The 15,068-nt window shown below is 42.7% G+C and overlaps 1 protein-coding gene across 3 annotated transcripts in view; it reads right to left on the bottom strand.

Annotated features, from left to right (window-relative positions):
* Positions 1–15,068, bottom strand: part of LOC144000355 (uromodulin-like) — a 58,602-nt gene that overhangs the window by 25,345 nt on the left and 18,189 nt on the right. For all 3 annotated transcript variants that reach the window (XM_077494147.1, XM_077494146.1, XM_077494145.1), the window contains 6 exons: positions 14,100–14,277; positions 12,117–12,290; positions 8,722–8,736; positions 7,354–8,190; positions 5,944–6,057; positions 2,243–2,445 (listed from right to left, as the gene is read on the bottom strand). In XM_077494147.1, the coding sequence (XP_077350273.1) occupies positions 2,243–2,445; positions 5,944–6,057; positions 7,354–8,190; positions 8,722–8,736; positions 12,117–12,290; positions 14,100–14,277 (1,521 nt within the window). The remainder of the gene's footprint in view (positions 1–2,242; positions 2,446–5,943; positions 6,058–7,353; positions 8,191–8,721; positions 8,737–12,116; positions 12,291–14,099; positions 14,278–15,068) is intronic.

The raw sequence follows: 15,068 nt of genomic DNA, 5'->3' as shown, positions 1-15,068 counted from the left end.
TTTGGTGTGCGGCCGTCTCTTGGCAGGTTTGCTGTTGTGCCATGTTCTTTCTATTTGGTTATGATAGATTTGATGGAGCTCCTAGGTATCAGCAAAGATTTGGATATTTTTTTATAACCTAACCCTGACTTGTACTTCTCAACAAAATTGTCCCTTACTTCTTTGGAGAGCTCCTTGGTCTTCATGGCCGTGTTTGGTTAGTGGTGCCTCTTGCTTAGGTGTTGCCGCCTCTGGGGCCTTTCAAAAAGGTGTGTATATGTAATGACAGATCATGTGACACTTAGATTGCACACATCATTTCACCAATTATGTGACTTCTGAAGGTAATTGGTGGCAGCAGAGATTTTTATGGGCTTCATAACAAAGGGGGGTGAATACATACGCACAATTGATGACAATATGACAATTATCAGTTTTTTATTTTTGAAAAATTGTTTTTTATGTATATATTTTTCTAATTTTACTTCACCAACTTAGACTATTGTGTTCTGATCCATCACATAGAATTCAGATTTAAAAAAACCATTGAACTAAAGGTTGTAATGGAACAAAATAGGTAAAAAGCTAAGGAGGGGGGGAGTGAATACTTTTGCAAGGCACTGTGTATTGAACTCAACTCATTGAATACACTAAGGGCTCATGCACACTGCATGTCAATGAAGCTCAAAGAAGCGGCTCCTACAGGCTTTTTTTTTTTTTCTGCCTGGAAATTTCCCTTCATTTTAGCCAATGCGTTTAGGCACACTACGGCTTCCTGATGACCCAAGACCATTAGCGAAACGCGTAGAGACTGCTGGGAACTCTGTTTCGTCACTTCCGGTATAACAAAAAACAAGGCTTGGAAAGCACTCTGAGGTTGTGGGACGCACGCCGCTATTTGGAGGGGATAGGAGTGATAGGGTAATAGACCTGAACCCCATCCCCAGGTACACGGCTGGATATGCTTGGTGCCGGCATAGGCACAGGCACATGTGAGAGTTTAAACTTTGCTTTTTTACCTTTTAAACTAAACATTTTTGATTACATACTACACTATGATGGCTATTTATATATCTTTATGAGAAACAATTAGCGCGAGAGGCTCTTACATACTGCTTGAAAAGGCTGTTGGTGAAATCTTTAACGGAGTGGTTATCCTAAATGAACTAAAGGCGCATATACAGATTTATATGGTGAGTGGCCATTGCAGCAGGTGGTGGTGAAGTCACTGGTTTGGTGGATAAAAGAAGCACTTTATATAGGAGGAATTCATTGGCACTGAAGTGATCACTCACTGGAATTAATTACTTTTTCTGTCTATATACATTTTTTTCTGCTCTCTTTTTCCTTCTATATTTTTTTTTTGGTATTGTTTACAATAACGAATTGCACTTTATATAGCAATATAGAATATATATGCCTTCATTAAGGGTGGAGCGAGGAGCTTATAGGAGTATTCATTTATGCACGCCACTTTTGGTTTTTATAAGGACCCTGTGAAAGTGATATTTATTGAGTTGTGGTGGTAGTTAGCGCAATCCATTTTACCCATATACACTATGGCTTTGCCCGGAGTTTACAGGCAGAGAAAAAACACCAAACTCGTTTTTGGGAGGAGCCATCAAGAAGAAAAGATGCCTATTGCCCAAAAATAAACAAAAAAGCTCAAAAACACACACACAAAAAAAAGAGGGAAGGCTTTGTGAAAAAAAAAGAAAAAGCCTATGCTCAAAGAAATCTTAAAAAAAAGTTCAAATAAGCTCAATAAAAACATGCAAAAGAGCAAAAAAAAAAAACACAATCTTCTTCAAAAATCTTAGGCAGAGAAATAAAAGCTCAAATTCTTGCAAAAGCAGCTTTTTTTTGTTTGAGCTGCACTGTGCACGAGCCCTTAGAGAGGGTGATGTAAAGCCCCATACACACTATCAGATTTTCTGCTGAGCTTTTCCTTCAGATTTACCAAAACCATATAATATGAGGACAAACCTTAGGAGTTTCAATGTGTATGCAATCAGGCAGGCCCTTGCACTACATGGTTTTGGTAAATCTGAAGGAAAAACTCAGCAGATAATCTGATAGTGTGTATGGGGCTTTAGGATATGGTAATGATCACGTTTTCATTCACAGTTTGTTTATGCCCGTTCAATTGTGATGGGGGGGGGGGGGGAGTGAGGAACCTTGGATTAAACAAATAGGGAGAAATGGTAATGCAAACATATCATGAATATAAAATGAGATAACATGGTAATAGTCGTCTACGTACCCCGATGGATCCCCCACAACTGCCATTTGCTGGCCGTGTGATGAAAGTGATGTAACTTTTATCTCCTCTTTCAGTGACTCCTCTGCAAGAATTATCTTTCAGATGGATGGATGAGGTGTTATATCCCCACTTCTCCACGAGACATTTGCTGAACCGCACTTCTATATTCCCCAGGCCACAGGTGACTTGTGGGGTAAGGTCACCTACATAAAGTAGAAGGAAGGATCATATTGATATTTTATATATATATTATATAAAGATCTATATATAATTCACCATTAGAATGAAAATAAAATCAATCTTACTCATCCTTCACAAAGGATTGCCTAATTATGGTGACCACATTTAGTAAAGGCGTGAACAGAGGGTTGGGTGTGTATTTGTTTAAAAAAGACCCTTTGTAAAATGGTACTGCACTTTTTTAGTGGGACGAGTTATTTCTTCATATAAAATTCTTGGACTGTATTTAGCATCACGGCCCAAAATGTCGGACAACGCGCGTGCGGTGTCACCTGGTGCCTTCCTCCATTTGGAGGCCAACTTGAATGGTATATATCTAGGCAAAAGTTCTATTGTTTTGGGGGAGGGAGGGGGGCTTAACTCCACGCTTGATTTTTGTTTTTTTGTTTTGTATGTAAATGTCCACCGGCAACTGTGTTATAGCCGGTGGGTGACGGCAGCAAGAGTGGCCTTTTGTTATTTGTATGCTTAAAAAATTGAATAAAAAAGAATTTTCCAAAAAAAAAAATACCCTTTGGTGCAGCTGTGCGTGGTAGCCAATCATCTTCTAACTTCAGCATGTTCAATTAAGCTTTGACAAAAAAAAATAGAAGCCACCAGGGCTTTTTCCAGCTGGAACATGGTGGGAGAGAGTTCCCCCATCTCCGGCACTGCCCTGTGCTTTCCGCTCAATACTGCCACTTCTAAACACAGAAAACAGGCTTATGGATTTAGAAGTGACACCTGCTGCTGCCCTGAACCCCCAGGAGAAGCTGGGGTACTGATGCTGGCCATGTACCGTTTCTCGGCACCCGCCCGCAGCATCAGTTGCCGCCACCTGTAACTCTAGAGCCGGGGAGGGGTAGTTTTTGCTAGGCGGTTCCTCCTCGGCTCTGACATGTCTTATGACAGGTCAGGAGGAGGGGCCTGAGAGGAGGGGCATCCCACTCACTGCATTGAGCCGCAATGTATCTGAGGTTAAAGTGTGCTAAATGTACAGGAAGGGGGATGGGTGTCTGTGCTGGGAGGGGGAAGACAAGGATGGCAATTTGGGGGTGGGACTCTGCTTCCTGTACCCACCTAAACTCTGCACCCGCCTAAACTCTGAACCCTGCACCCACCTAAACTCTGCACCCACCGGAACTCTGCACCCTGCACCCACCGGAACTCTGCACCCACCGTAACTCTGCACCCAGCACCAACCTAAACTATGCACCCTGCACCCACCTAAACTATGCACCCTGCACCCACCTAAACTATGCACCCTGCACCCACCTAAACTCTGCACCCTGCACCCACCGGAACTCTGAACCCTGCATCCACCTAAACTCTGAACCCTGCATCCACCTAAACTCTGAACCCTGCATCCACCTAAACTCTGAACCCTGCATCCACCTAAACTCTGAACCCTGCACCCACCTAAACTCTGAACCCTGCACCCACCTACACTCTGAACCCTGCACCCACCTAAACTCTGCACCCTGTACCCACCTAAACTCTGCACCCTGTACCCACCGGAACTCTGCACCCTGTACCCACCGGAACTCTGCACCCTGTACCCACCGGGACTCTGCACCCTGCACCCACCGGAACTCTGCACCCTGCACCCACCGGAACTCTGCACCCTGCACCCACCGGAACTCTGCACCCACCGGAACTCTAGACCCACCGGAACTCTAGACCCACCGGAACTCTAGACCCACCGGAACTCTAGACCCACCGGAACTCTAGACCCACCGGAACTCTGCACCCACCGGAACTCAGCACCCTGCACCCACCGGAACTCTTCACCCTGCACCCACCTGAACTCTGCACCCTGCACCCACCTGAACTCTGCACCCTGCACCCACCGGAACTCTGCACTCTGCACCCACCGGAACTCTTCACCCTGCATCCACTGGAAATCTGCACCCTACACCCACCTGAACTCTGCACTCACCTGAACTCTGCACTCTGTATGTAGCACCCTCCTGATATTTAATGAACCTTTAGGACCCTCCCACACCCAGTTGCTGTGCCTCTCTCAATCTCCCACCCCTCTACTTCAGGGAAATGTGTGAGGCGTGGTTGAGTTCCTGTACCTTTTCTCTGAGAAAAATGCCCTGGGCAACACAATCAATTAGCACTGTGGCAGGCTGGGGGGGGGGGGGGGCGCGAGGAGGCGGGCAATGTTCTAACATGCTCAGAGCCCTACTGCTTGTTCTGTTGGGGGCGTGACACCATGTTTTACCACACCAGGTGACACTAAACCCTAGTGATACCACTGCCTGCCAACCCTTTAGGGTTAGCATGCCTGGAGGTGGGGTGGAGCATATGGTCATGTGACCATCATTATTGGCTGTCACATGATTGGAACGCTCCCGATTGCAAGCAGCGAATATGAGCTTTCAGTTAGCCACCTGTATACTGTGCCAGGAGCGCGCAGGGCGCACGCTCTCTGCACAGCTCTATCGGCACTATTGAATGCAAATATGCAGCCACTCTGCACCAAGGCTGAGAAGCAGCATATTTGCAGGCACTCGGCGTGAAGAGGTTAAAAATAAATATATTAATAAAATAGTTTAAACTATTTTTTTTATTCGTATTATCTCCAGCAGAGCATGGAGGGCTCCGGCTAGCAGTTTTGTCTGTTGTCTTCAAATATTCGGAAAGGGCTTGGATGAAAGGCATTGGATTTGTGATGAGTCCCAAATGGGTAAAAATATGTAATGACCCCAAATAGGCTTTTTCAAAAAAATGGCCTGCATAGACTCCTTGGAACAAATCTAGGAACCAAAAGGTGGAAGGAAACCCCACACCATAGAAACTAGAATCAAAATAGCTTAATTTAAAAGAACAATAAACCAAAATGTGCTCTGGGGGCCAGGCTAAAGAAAACTGGTGGATATTTTATAATAGTAATAGCTAGTGATTACAGACTGACTGTCCCTGCTGCACACAGTGTCCTTTCCCTACACTGACAAAAGACAGAATGTAAAATGGCCGCCAGATCAGGTCTATTCATAAGTTAGGGGGAATGTCCAATTGTCCATGTTGTGAAATGTCTCAATTGGCTGTCCTGTACCCCATGATGGATGTGTCATGGGTCAAAATTCTTCACAATGTAAACTAATATGTCCGTCACGAACAGTGCCATAAGTCCGGCAGTTTGGCGAATCGTGAACCGCAAGGCCATCTCTAGTACTGAAGAAGAGGGTGCAGCATGACACCAAAGCACATTGCCTTGCTGTCTTTTTGAAAAAAAAAAACATTTTGGACTTCACACCCTCTGGTTCCTTAAAAATTGCTTTGGCAACTTACTGTACTAATGACGTAGGGTGAGTGACGTGCCATAAGAATGCAAAAGACAACCACAAAGGAAAAATGGCCACAATGACTGTGGGCAAATTTCCTAGTGAATGCTTCATAAATTTACCTCTTAGAAACATTATTAGAACTCCTGTATAGTTTCCTAAAAAATAACTAAATGTTTTATAACCTACCTGCTAGATTTCCTAGTTGTATCCCATATTTGCAATAACAACCAGGAACTGCGCCCACAATTCTACATTCCTCATCCGGAGCGCAGTCCACCCCTGAGCAGGTATATCTAGATTCTAGAGGAGAAGGAACACAAAGAATGTTTTATAACTTGAAAGAAAAGACAACACATAAAAATGTGTATATATATATATATATATATATATATATATATATATATATATATATATATACACATACACACACATATATATATATATATATATATATATACACACACATATATACATATATATATATAAACACACACACACACACACACACACACACTATACTACCAAAAGTATTGGGACTCCTGCCTTTACACACACACACATGAACTTTAATGGCATCCCAGTCTTAGTCCGTAGGGTTCAATATTGACTTGGCCCCCTCTTTACAGCTATAACAGCTTCAACTCTTCTAGGAAGGCCGTCCACAAGGTTTAGGAGTGCGTCTATGGGAATGTTTGACCATTCTTCCAGAAGAGCATTTGTGAGGTCAGGCACTGATGTTGCAGGAGAAGGCCTGGCTCGCAGTCTCCACTCTAATTCATCCCAAAGGTGTTCTACGAGGTTTAGGTCAGGACTCTGTGCAGGCTAGTCAAGTTCCTCCACCCCAAACTCGCTCCCTAATGTCTTTATGGACCTCACTTTGTGCACTGGTCCAAACCATTTGGTGGAGGGGGGATTATGGTGAGGGGTTGTTTTTCAGGGGTTGGGGTTGGGCTTGGCCCCTTAGTTCCAGTGAAAGGAGCTCTTAAGGAGTCAGCATACCAAGACATTTTGGACAATTTCATGCTTCCAACTTTGTGGGAACAGTTTGGGGGACGGCCCCTTCCTGTTCCAACATGCCTGCACACAAATGCACAAAGCAAGGTCCATAAAGACATCGATGAGCGAGTTTGGGGTGGAGGAACTTGACTGGCCTGCATAGATTCCTGACCTTAACCTTATAGAACACTTTTAGAGCTTAGACTTCGAGCCAGGCCTTCTCGCTCAACATCAGTGCCTGACCTCACAAATGTGCTTCTGGAAGAAGAACTGTCAAACATCCTCATAGACACCCTCCTAAACCTTGCTGACAGTCCTTCCCAGAAGAGTTGAAGCTGTTAAGGGTGGGCCAACTCAATATTGAACGCTACGGACTAAGACTGGGATATCATTAAAGTTCATGTTTGTGTAAAGGCAGGCATCCCAATACTTTTGGTAATATAGTGTGTATATATATATATATATATATATATATATATATATATATATATATATATATATATATATATACACACATAGTGTATATATTATATAATATATATGTTTATCGTTTTATAAATTAAGACAACATACTGAATTATGCTTTGTGTAAATTCTTACCTGTACAATAGGCAAAGTTGCAGCTTGGTGTACTCTGTAGCTTATACACATAAAATCCTCCCGGACACATTTTCACAGAAATATTATAAGGATATGTACAACATCCGTCATAGTAGTTGGAACAAGCTGTACGATTCACAATGCCGTCACTGACTGTAGGGTGGGAGCCGTTCATCCAGATTGGGATATAAGTCCCACAGCTATGTTGTGGTATGCAGTGTTCGGGGATCTGCTGGTCATATTCTCCTTTAAACCGATACCAACCGGACAGGCCATTGTCACAATGGTACCAGTTATAATACCAGTAATCCCAGTAACTATAATTGTATGTATTTGAAGGACTGCGCCAGGTGTCATTAAGTACGGTGTGGTTGGAGCAAGGGTCAATACAGGAATATGATCCAATGTACTTAATGCAGTGTTTGGTTGAGCCACACGGTGTTCCTTGTTGGCATTCATTGACCTCACAGTGTCTTCCATCTCCGTAATATCCATAGGGACAAGTACAGGTGTAATATCCATCATGATAATTTGTGCATATAGCTACTGGATCACAGTCATTGAGAGAGCTGTCCGCACACTCATCAATATCAACACAGCCAAATTCCGCATTAAATTTATATCCAGTTCTACAAACACATGTGTAAGATCCGATCGTGTTCACACAGGGATTACCACCATAATTATTACAATTGTTGGTGTAATAGCCCGCACATTCATCTATATCATTACACAATGTTCCATCTCCAGCAAATCCCTCTTTACACGTGCACTCCCCGTATCCTCCAAACTCCGAACAAGTGGCATTTGGGTGGCAGTCAGAATCTGAACAATTCCCTAAAAAAAGAAACAAATGTTTTCTTGGGTAGGCGGGTGCCTATGAAATAGAAACATACAGTGGACTGATGTCTGAACAAGCATATTCTAATAGGTTGGGTACTGTAATGACAAAAGTAAGATCTGTGTTCCTCCTGATTATGAGGAACTTGTACAAGATGACTGTGTCCATGCGGTCTCCCTTGTTCTACCTCCCTGGGGAATAATCGGCGGGTTCCGTTTGGACATTGTGTCCTCCGGACCTGCTGATTGGCTCCCCTGTGGCCAATCAGCACGCGCGCGCAGCCGGAGTAGTCTTTCAGGGTCTACAGGAAACATCCAAACCTGAAAAACGTATCATTTGTAGAAAAGAAACTAAGGTAAAAGCAGTTTTATTCTGTGTATCTTGGGGGTGGGGACCGTATTGTATATCGTCTATAAACCGGTGATCTCTACACATAACAGGAAGATAATAGAATAATAAATAATAGAACTCTAATATTTACAAATAAGGAAAGCACAAAACTATTACACAATACACACTGGGCTTACCTGATTTGTCCAACCCTACAAAAAAAAAAAAAGAATAGGATTATTAGATTTTGTTTCTTGCAATTAACAAATCATCATATCTAAATAAAGTGGCATTTAGTGACAAGTATAATTTTAAAGCTCTCATTTATACTCTGCCAACCATACATTGCTCACATTCCATTCTACGTGATTCTGTACTATGTGCTGTGTTCTTACCCCCCATTTTTGCTGTATGGACTGTCATTTAAACATAAGGATCAATAAAGGTGATTTGATTGGAGTGCGGCCATCTGGACTTTTTTCACTACATAAGTTAGAGTGGAGTTTGAGGACTTTAACTGACAATAACTGAGGTGTAAAAACTATAGCTGTAGGAGCCTGAGCAGTGACTTTGACTCTTGTCAAAGGACCTCATTAGTGAAGCTGTTGAGATAAATTTAAATGTGAAGTCTGCAGTCTAGACCAGTGGTTCTCAACCCTCAAGTACCCCCAACAGGCCATGTTTTGGGACTTTCTCTTGGATAGATTAGCTGTCCAAAATACCAAGCCATTGACTCTGATTTAATCTCTTACAGGTCGCTTTAACTGACAGTTGTGCGGTCGTGCAACACTATACTCAAACAAAATGTATGTCCCTTTTTTCCCCACAAATAGAGCTTTCTTTTGGTGGTGTTTGATCATCTCCGCGGTTTTTATTTTTTGTGCTATAAACAAAAAAAGACCGGCGATTTTGAAAAAAAACAAACAATATTTGATACTTTTTGCTATAATAAATAGAGATGGCCTCGCGGTTCGCCCGGCGGTCGGTTCGCGGCAAACTTTGCTCGTTCGCGATTTGCCAAACTGACGGACTTATGGTGCTGTTCGCGGTGGACATATTCGTTTACATTGTGAATAATTTTGACCCATGACACATCCATCATGGGGTACAGGACAGCCAATTGAGATATTTCAGCACATGGACAATTGGACATACCTCTTACCTTATAAATAGACCTGATCTGGCGGCCATTTTACATTCTGTCTTTTGTCAGTGTAGGGAAAGGACGCTGTGTGGAGCAGGGACAGTCAGTCTGTAATCACTAGCTAGCTACTATTAGGTCCACAAAAGTCCTTTTAAGGACTGGTATAGGTGTACAGTATATAGGGTTGTAATACACCTATAATATACTTTCTTTTAAATATAGAAAGCATATTATAGTGCACTGCACTGCTGACCGATTCTGCAGCTGTCATTTCTCAGTGTAGGGATAGAGTTTGCTGTTTGGAGCAGGGACAGTCAGTTTAATCACTAGCTATTACTATTAGGTCCACAAAGGTCCTTTTAAGGACTGGTATAGGTGTACTATTTGGTGTGCAGTATATAGGTGTGTAATACACGTATAAAATACTTGCACATATAGAAAGCATAGTATAGTGCATTTCCACTGTGCCTGCTGAGCGGTTCTGCAGCGATACTACAAAGAGTGACAAACGCAATTAGAAAAAAGTATTATAACTGGTGTGATAGACCAGTGGCCCCCCAAAAGGACAGATTGAAGTGGGGTGTTATATACCTTCTTCCACATACATACTGCACTTCTCTAGAGACTTTTGTCACAGGATCATTTAAAAAATGACAGGCAGAGGAAGAGGCAGGCCCTCATTTATATGCATTGCACTGTGATATTTTGCATGGTGTTTGCACAATAGCGCCTTACTTTTGTTATTATTGCACATTGGAAGTGGTTTATTCACTTAAAGGCTGTTAAATTTTGTTTCACCATATTATATTTTACTGTTGGCGCCATATTTATCACATTAACTGATTAATTACTACAGCAGCCCGCCAGCGGTAGATAAACGGTGTACAGGAAGGCAGCAATTGCCGCAAGCACCCCCCCCTGCGGGAGACAAATGTTGGACAGAAAGGAAGCGATTGTCATGGTTATGCAGTGATCTTCCTCTGTTTGCTTACCTCCCCTCGTGTTCTGAGGCCAGCCGCTTCCACCTGGTGGTTTTTATAACCTCTCCTTTAAGCATGGCTCCACCCCAGGCCCTATCAGGGAACCCTATATTAACCTGTGCACTGCAAGGCAGCGGTGCTGATCAACCATTGTGTATTCACTGTGTGCTTGGCTTCCTGTTTCCTGCTTGCCGTGTGCTCTACGTTTGACTCTGTTACCGACCTTGGCGTGTTCTCAACGATTCCTGTCTGCTTGTGACCTTGACCTTTTGCATGTCCCTGACCATCCCTGTCTGCCTGTGACCCTGAACCTTTGTTCCTGTCTGCTAGTTGCCCTGACCTCTGCCGTATCCCCTTACTATCCTTGTCGTTCCAGCCTGCTGCTTCCTTCTCCTGTAGTCTACTGTGAGCGTGAGCTGTGAGACCCTAGGGGCCGGGACTTGGAGCCAGACTGCTGCGAAGACCATCCTCACCACTGGAGGCTCTGGTGAACACCCGCTGGCGCTTAGACTCCACGCCCTGGGGAATCTATGCTCCAGCTCCCATTGGGATCTGTGTTAGTGATCCTGTAGACCTGTGTCCTGAATCTCCCTGGGTACAATCCACAGCAGTCAGTCCTAAGGTCCACTACGTAGCGGTGCACTTCCGACTCCTATGGAGTGCATCTGTCACCTGGTTTCAGGTGACCTGAGAGCGATAACCGCAAGCACCCTCCCAGACTCCCTAGTGTTAGATGGATGGACCTTAGGAGGAAGGGGGAGGAAGAGCCGGCAGTTTCTTCTCCTCCTAGCCCAGCAGGAAGTGTGTCCTGAGACCTGATTGGCCAGGGAGTTCCTGGCCAATCGGGTCTCAACACCGGCTTCCTGATTGGCTGGGAGGAGATTTAGGAAGACAATAGCGAATATTAATTCACTATTTTCACATAACTGGGTGAATTTATGGCGCAGTGCTCTGCACCCTGAGTCCATGCTTATTTTTTTTAAGCCAATTTAAGCCTCTGTCTCTAATCACGTGTTTCTAAAAAATAAAAAAAATAAAAACCATTGGAATTCATGCTTCTGGTGGCCTGCATGTAAATTAAGGGCCAGCACATGGATTAGGAGGGGCGGCACCCTGTCACCCCGTATGGAGGAGCCGCCAATGAGGATGATATCTCCATACACCGCCTTCACCCTCAACCACAATGGAGAGAGATTAACTCACTTTCACACCAGAGGGGATAGAACATTTTCCACCCTCACTGCAAAAAGATTGGCTCAACAGAGGTCACATGGCTCCCAGAAGACATTTGGGAACGCGAACTGCCAAAAAACACACCAGATTCATATTTGTCCTCAATTTAACATATCCAATAAATCTGGTCTGACTTTAACATTATCCAATTATCGACAACGACTCTACTAGACAAAGTAGTTGGGGACCTGTCAGAGTCAGAATTATTCATATAAACCGATATGATAGAACTTACTGGTAAATCCGAATATTTGAACAGAAAGTGATGAGTTCCCCCGAGCGTTCAGAATCCAGGATCCCGCAGCAGGACTTTTTACCAAATGAGCACTTAGAACATGAGTATCATAGCAGTTATAGGGATTGAAGACATAATCATAATATGGATTTTTTACAAATATGAATGAGTTTCCTAAAATGATAAAGGATAAATAAATAGATACAATTTAAATACATGTATACATTGAAAACAAGTCAAATAAATATATATTTTGCTGTCAAAAATTTGTAAGTGTAATTATGAAAGAATATCATTCAATTGGGTGGGGGGTGGGATGGGGCGCATGTGCAGACAGATTGATTTTTTCTCTGGATGAAAAATTTCAGATAAAAGCTTTTAGAAATGATACATATCAAAAATGTAGAAATTCCATCTCAACAAATTCTGCACATGTATGTATTGATTTCATGTCATTATCCGCAAAATATTACCTCCATATTAATTAAATAGAGAATATGGTAAAAGTATAGGTAAGGCTTCTTGTTTACCCACTTCGTGCCCAGGCCAATTCTGACATTTCTCTCCTACATGTAAAATTCATATTTTTTTTGCTAGAAAATTACATAGAACCCCCAAACATTATATATGTTTTTTTTTAGCAAAGACCCTAGGGAATACAATGGCGGTCATTGCAACTTTTTATCTCGCACGATATTTGCGCAGCAATTTTTCGAACACGTTTTTTTCAGAAAAAAAAACAGTTCATGCTTTAAAAAAAAAAAAACAGTAAAGTTAGCCCAATTTTTAAGCCCATAATGTGAAAGATGAAGATACAGCGAGTAAATAGATACCCAACATGTCATGCTTAAAAATTGCACACGCTCGTGGAATGGCGCCACACGTTGGTATTTAAAAATCCCGATAGGCGACGTTTTAAATTTTTTTACTGATTACAGAGTAGGTCTAGGGCTAGAATTATTGCTCTCTCTCTAACGTTTGCGGCGATAACTCACATGTGTTGTTAAACACTGTTTTCATATGTGGGTGGGACTTACGTATGAGTTCGCTTCTACGTACAAGCTCACACTGGGACAGGGGCACTTTAATTTTTTTTACTGTTAATTTTATTTTTATTTTTTTAGTTTGACACTTAAAGAAAAAAAAAATTGATTACTTTTATTCCTATTACAAGGAATGTAAACATTCCTTGTAATAGGAATATGGCACGATCTGACCTATTTACAGTGAGATATGGGGTCAATAATACCCCATAGCTCACCTCTAGGCTGGGAAGCCTAAAATAAAAAAAAAAAAAAAAAAAAAAAAAAAGATCCTGGCTTCCCAGCCAAAACGGCGCCGTTAATTTGAATGCAGAGACCGGGCGTGACGTCATAACATCGCGCCCGGCCTCCAGACGATCATAGAGACTCCAAGGAAGATCTGGTCCGCCAGAAATCTCTATGGTATCATCCGGGGGCCGGCGGATCCTGTGACCGACTCACCGATGGAAGCGGTGAGTCGGTACAAGCACCAGAGGGCGGAGGGAGGGGGGGCATCCCCTCCCACCACCCGTAAGAACGATCAAGCGGTGGAACAGCCACTATGATCATTCTTATGGTGCAGGGAATCGCCGGCTGAAAATGCCGATATCTGAATGATGTCTGTGGCCTCAGGCATCATTCAGATATTACACCACAAAGCTCACGACATCATATGACGTAGTATGGGCGCCAAGTGGTTAATTATAATATACAGTATAGTAACAATAATCTATATCATGTTTTCTGTGTAATTTTGGAAGTATTTTAAACTGATCTCAGTGTGACGTCATGGACACAAGCTGAAAACTCCCATCAACAAAAGATCTTACTGGATCCAGGGTTTGCTAATACATTTACATCTCAGGTGAACCAAAAAGAGAAGAATTCCCTTTTACTAAGTCTGGGTACATTCAGAAATACATTCAGAAATTCTTACTGTGATCTACAGTCATGAACGTACCATTCGGATCGGAAAAATTAAGGGCGAATATTTGATTTCCTGTGATCAGTAAATGCGATAAGGAAGTTGTAACATTGAACGCATCAGTATATGTGTCAGGTACGTTTTCATTGATGTTCAGGATGCGCACTGAAGAATTTAGAGGTTTGGACAACAATAATTTCACAGCTTCCTCTAGCTGCCAAAATATAGAGATCGAGAACACATATTATTAAAAGCAAACATTTATAAAGGAATACATGTATGGGCACAAACCCTCTGCTTTCATTAAAACCCACATTTATTTCCTATATACAACAACATGTAAAAGTCTATATTAGGGCTAAGATATTATTATTATTATTATTGATTTATATAGCGCCAACAGTTTACGCAGCGCTTTACAATGTATAGGGGGGGGGGGGCAACACAATTACAGTACAATACAAAAGGTACAGGAGGGCCCGGCACGTACAGCTTACATTCTAAAGGGAGGGGGTGGTGGTACAAACGGTAATAGCTGCAGAGAATGATTTGATGGGGGGCGGCTCGGGGACAGTTGTTAGTTGGGTGTGGAATAGGCTTCCCTGAATAAATTAGTTTTCAGGGAACTCTTAGCCCCTGTACACACGGTCGGGCATTGTGAAAACCAAATCCGTCGGATTTTGTCCGACAGATTTTGTACGAAGGATTTTGTCCGAAACTGTTGCATACACACAGTCAGACAAAGTTGTCAGAAAATCCGATCGTACTTAACGTGATGATATTATTTCGTTAGGACGGAACTACGTTCAGGCTAGTAGCCAATAGCTTTGGTCTAGGAATTTGATCTGAGCATGCGTGGCACTTTGTCTGATCGGATCATGTTGTCGGAAAATTTTATAGCTGGAAATCTTGGTCCGTCGGATACTCCGACAGAAACAGTCTGATGGAGCCCACACACTGTCGGATTATCCGACAACACGGTCCTATCGGACATTGTCCATCGGA

This window comes from Lithobates pipiens, unplaced genomic scaffold, assembly GCF_037356315.1.
Source record: "Lithobates pipiens isolate NorthernLeopardFrog02 unplaced genomic scaffold, aLitPip1_a1.2 Scaffold_22, whole genome shotgun sequence".
Classification (NCBI taxonomy): Eukaryota; Metazoa; Chordata; class Amphibia; order Anura; family Ranidae; genus Lithobates; species Lithobates pipiens.
Note: the sequence above shows the minus strand (reverse complement) of the source record. Positions and strands in the feature narration are given on the sequence as shown.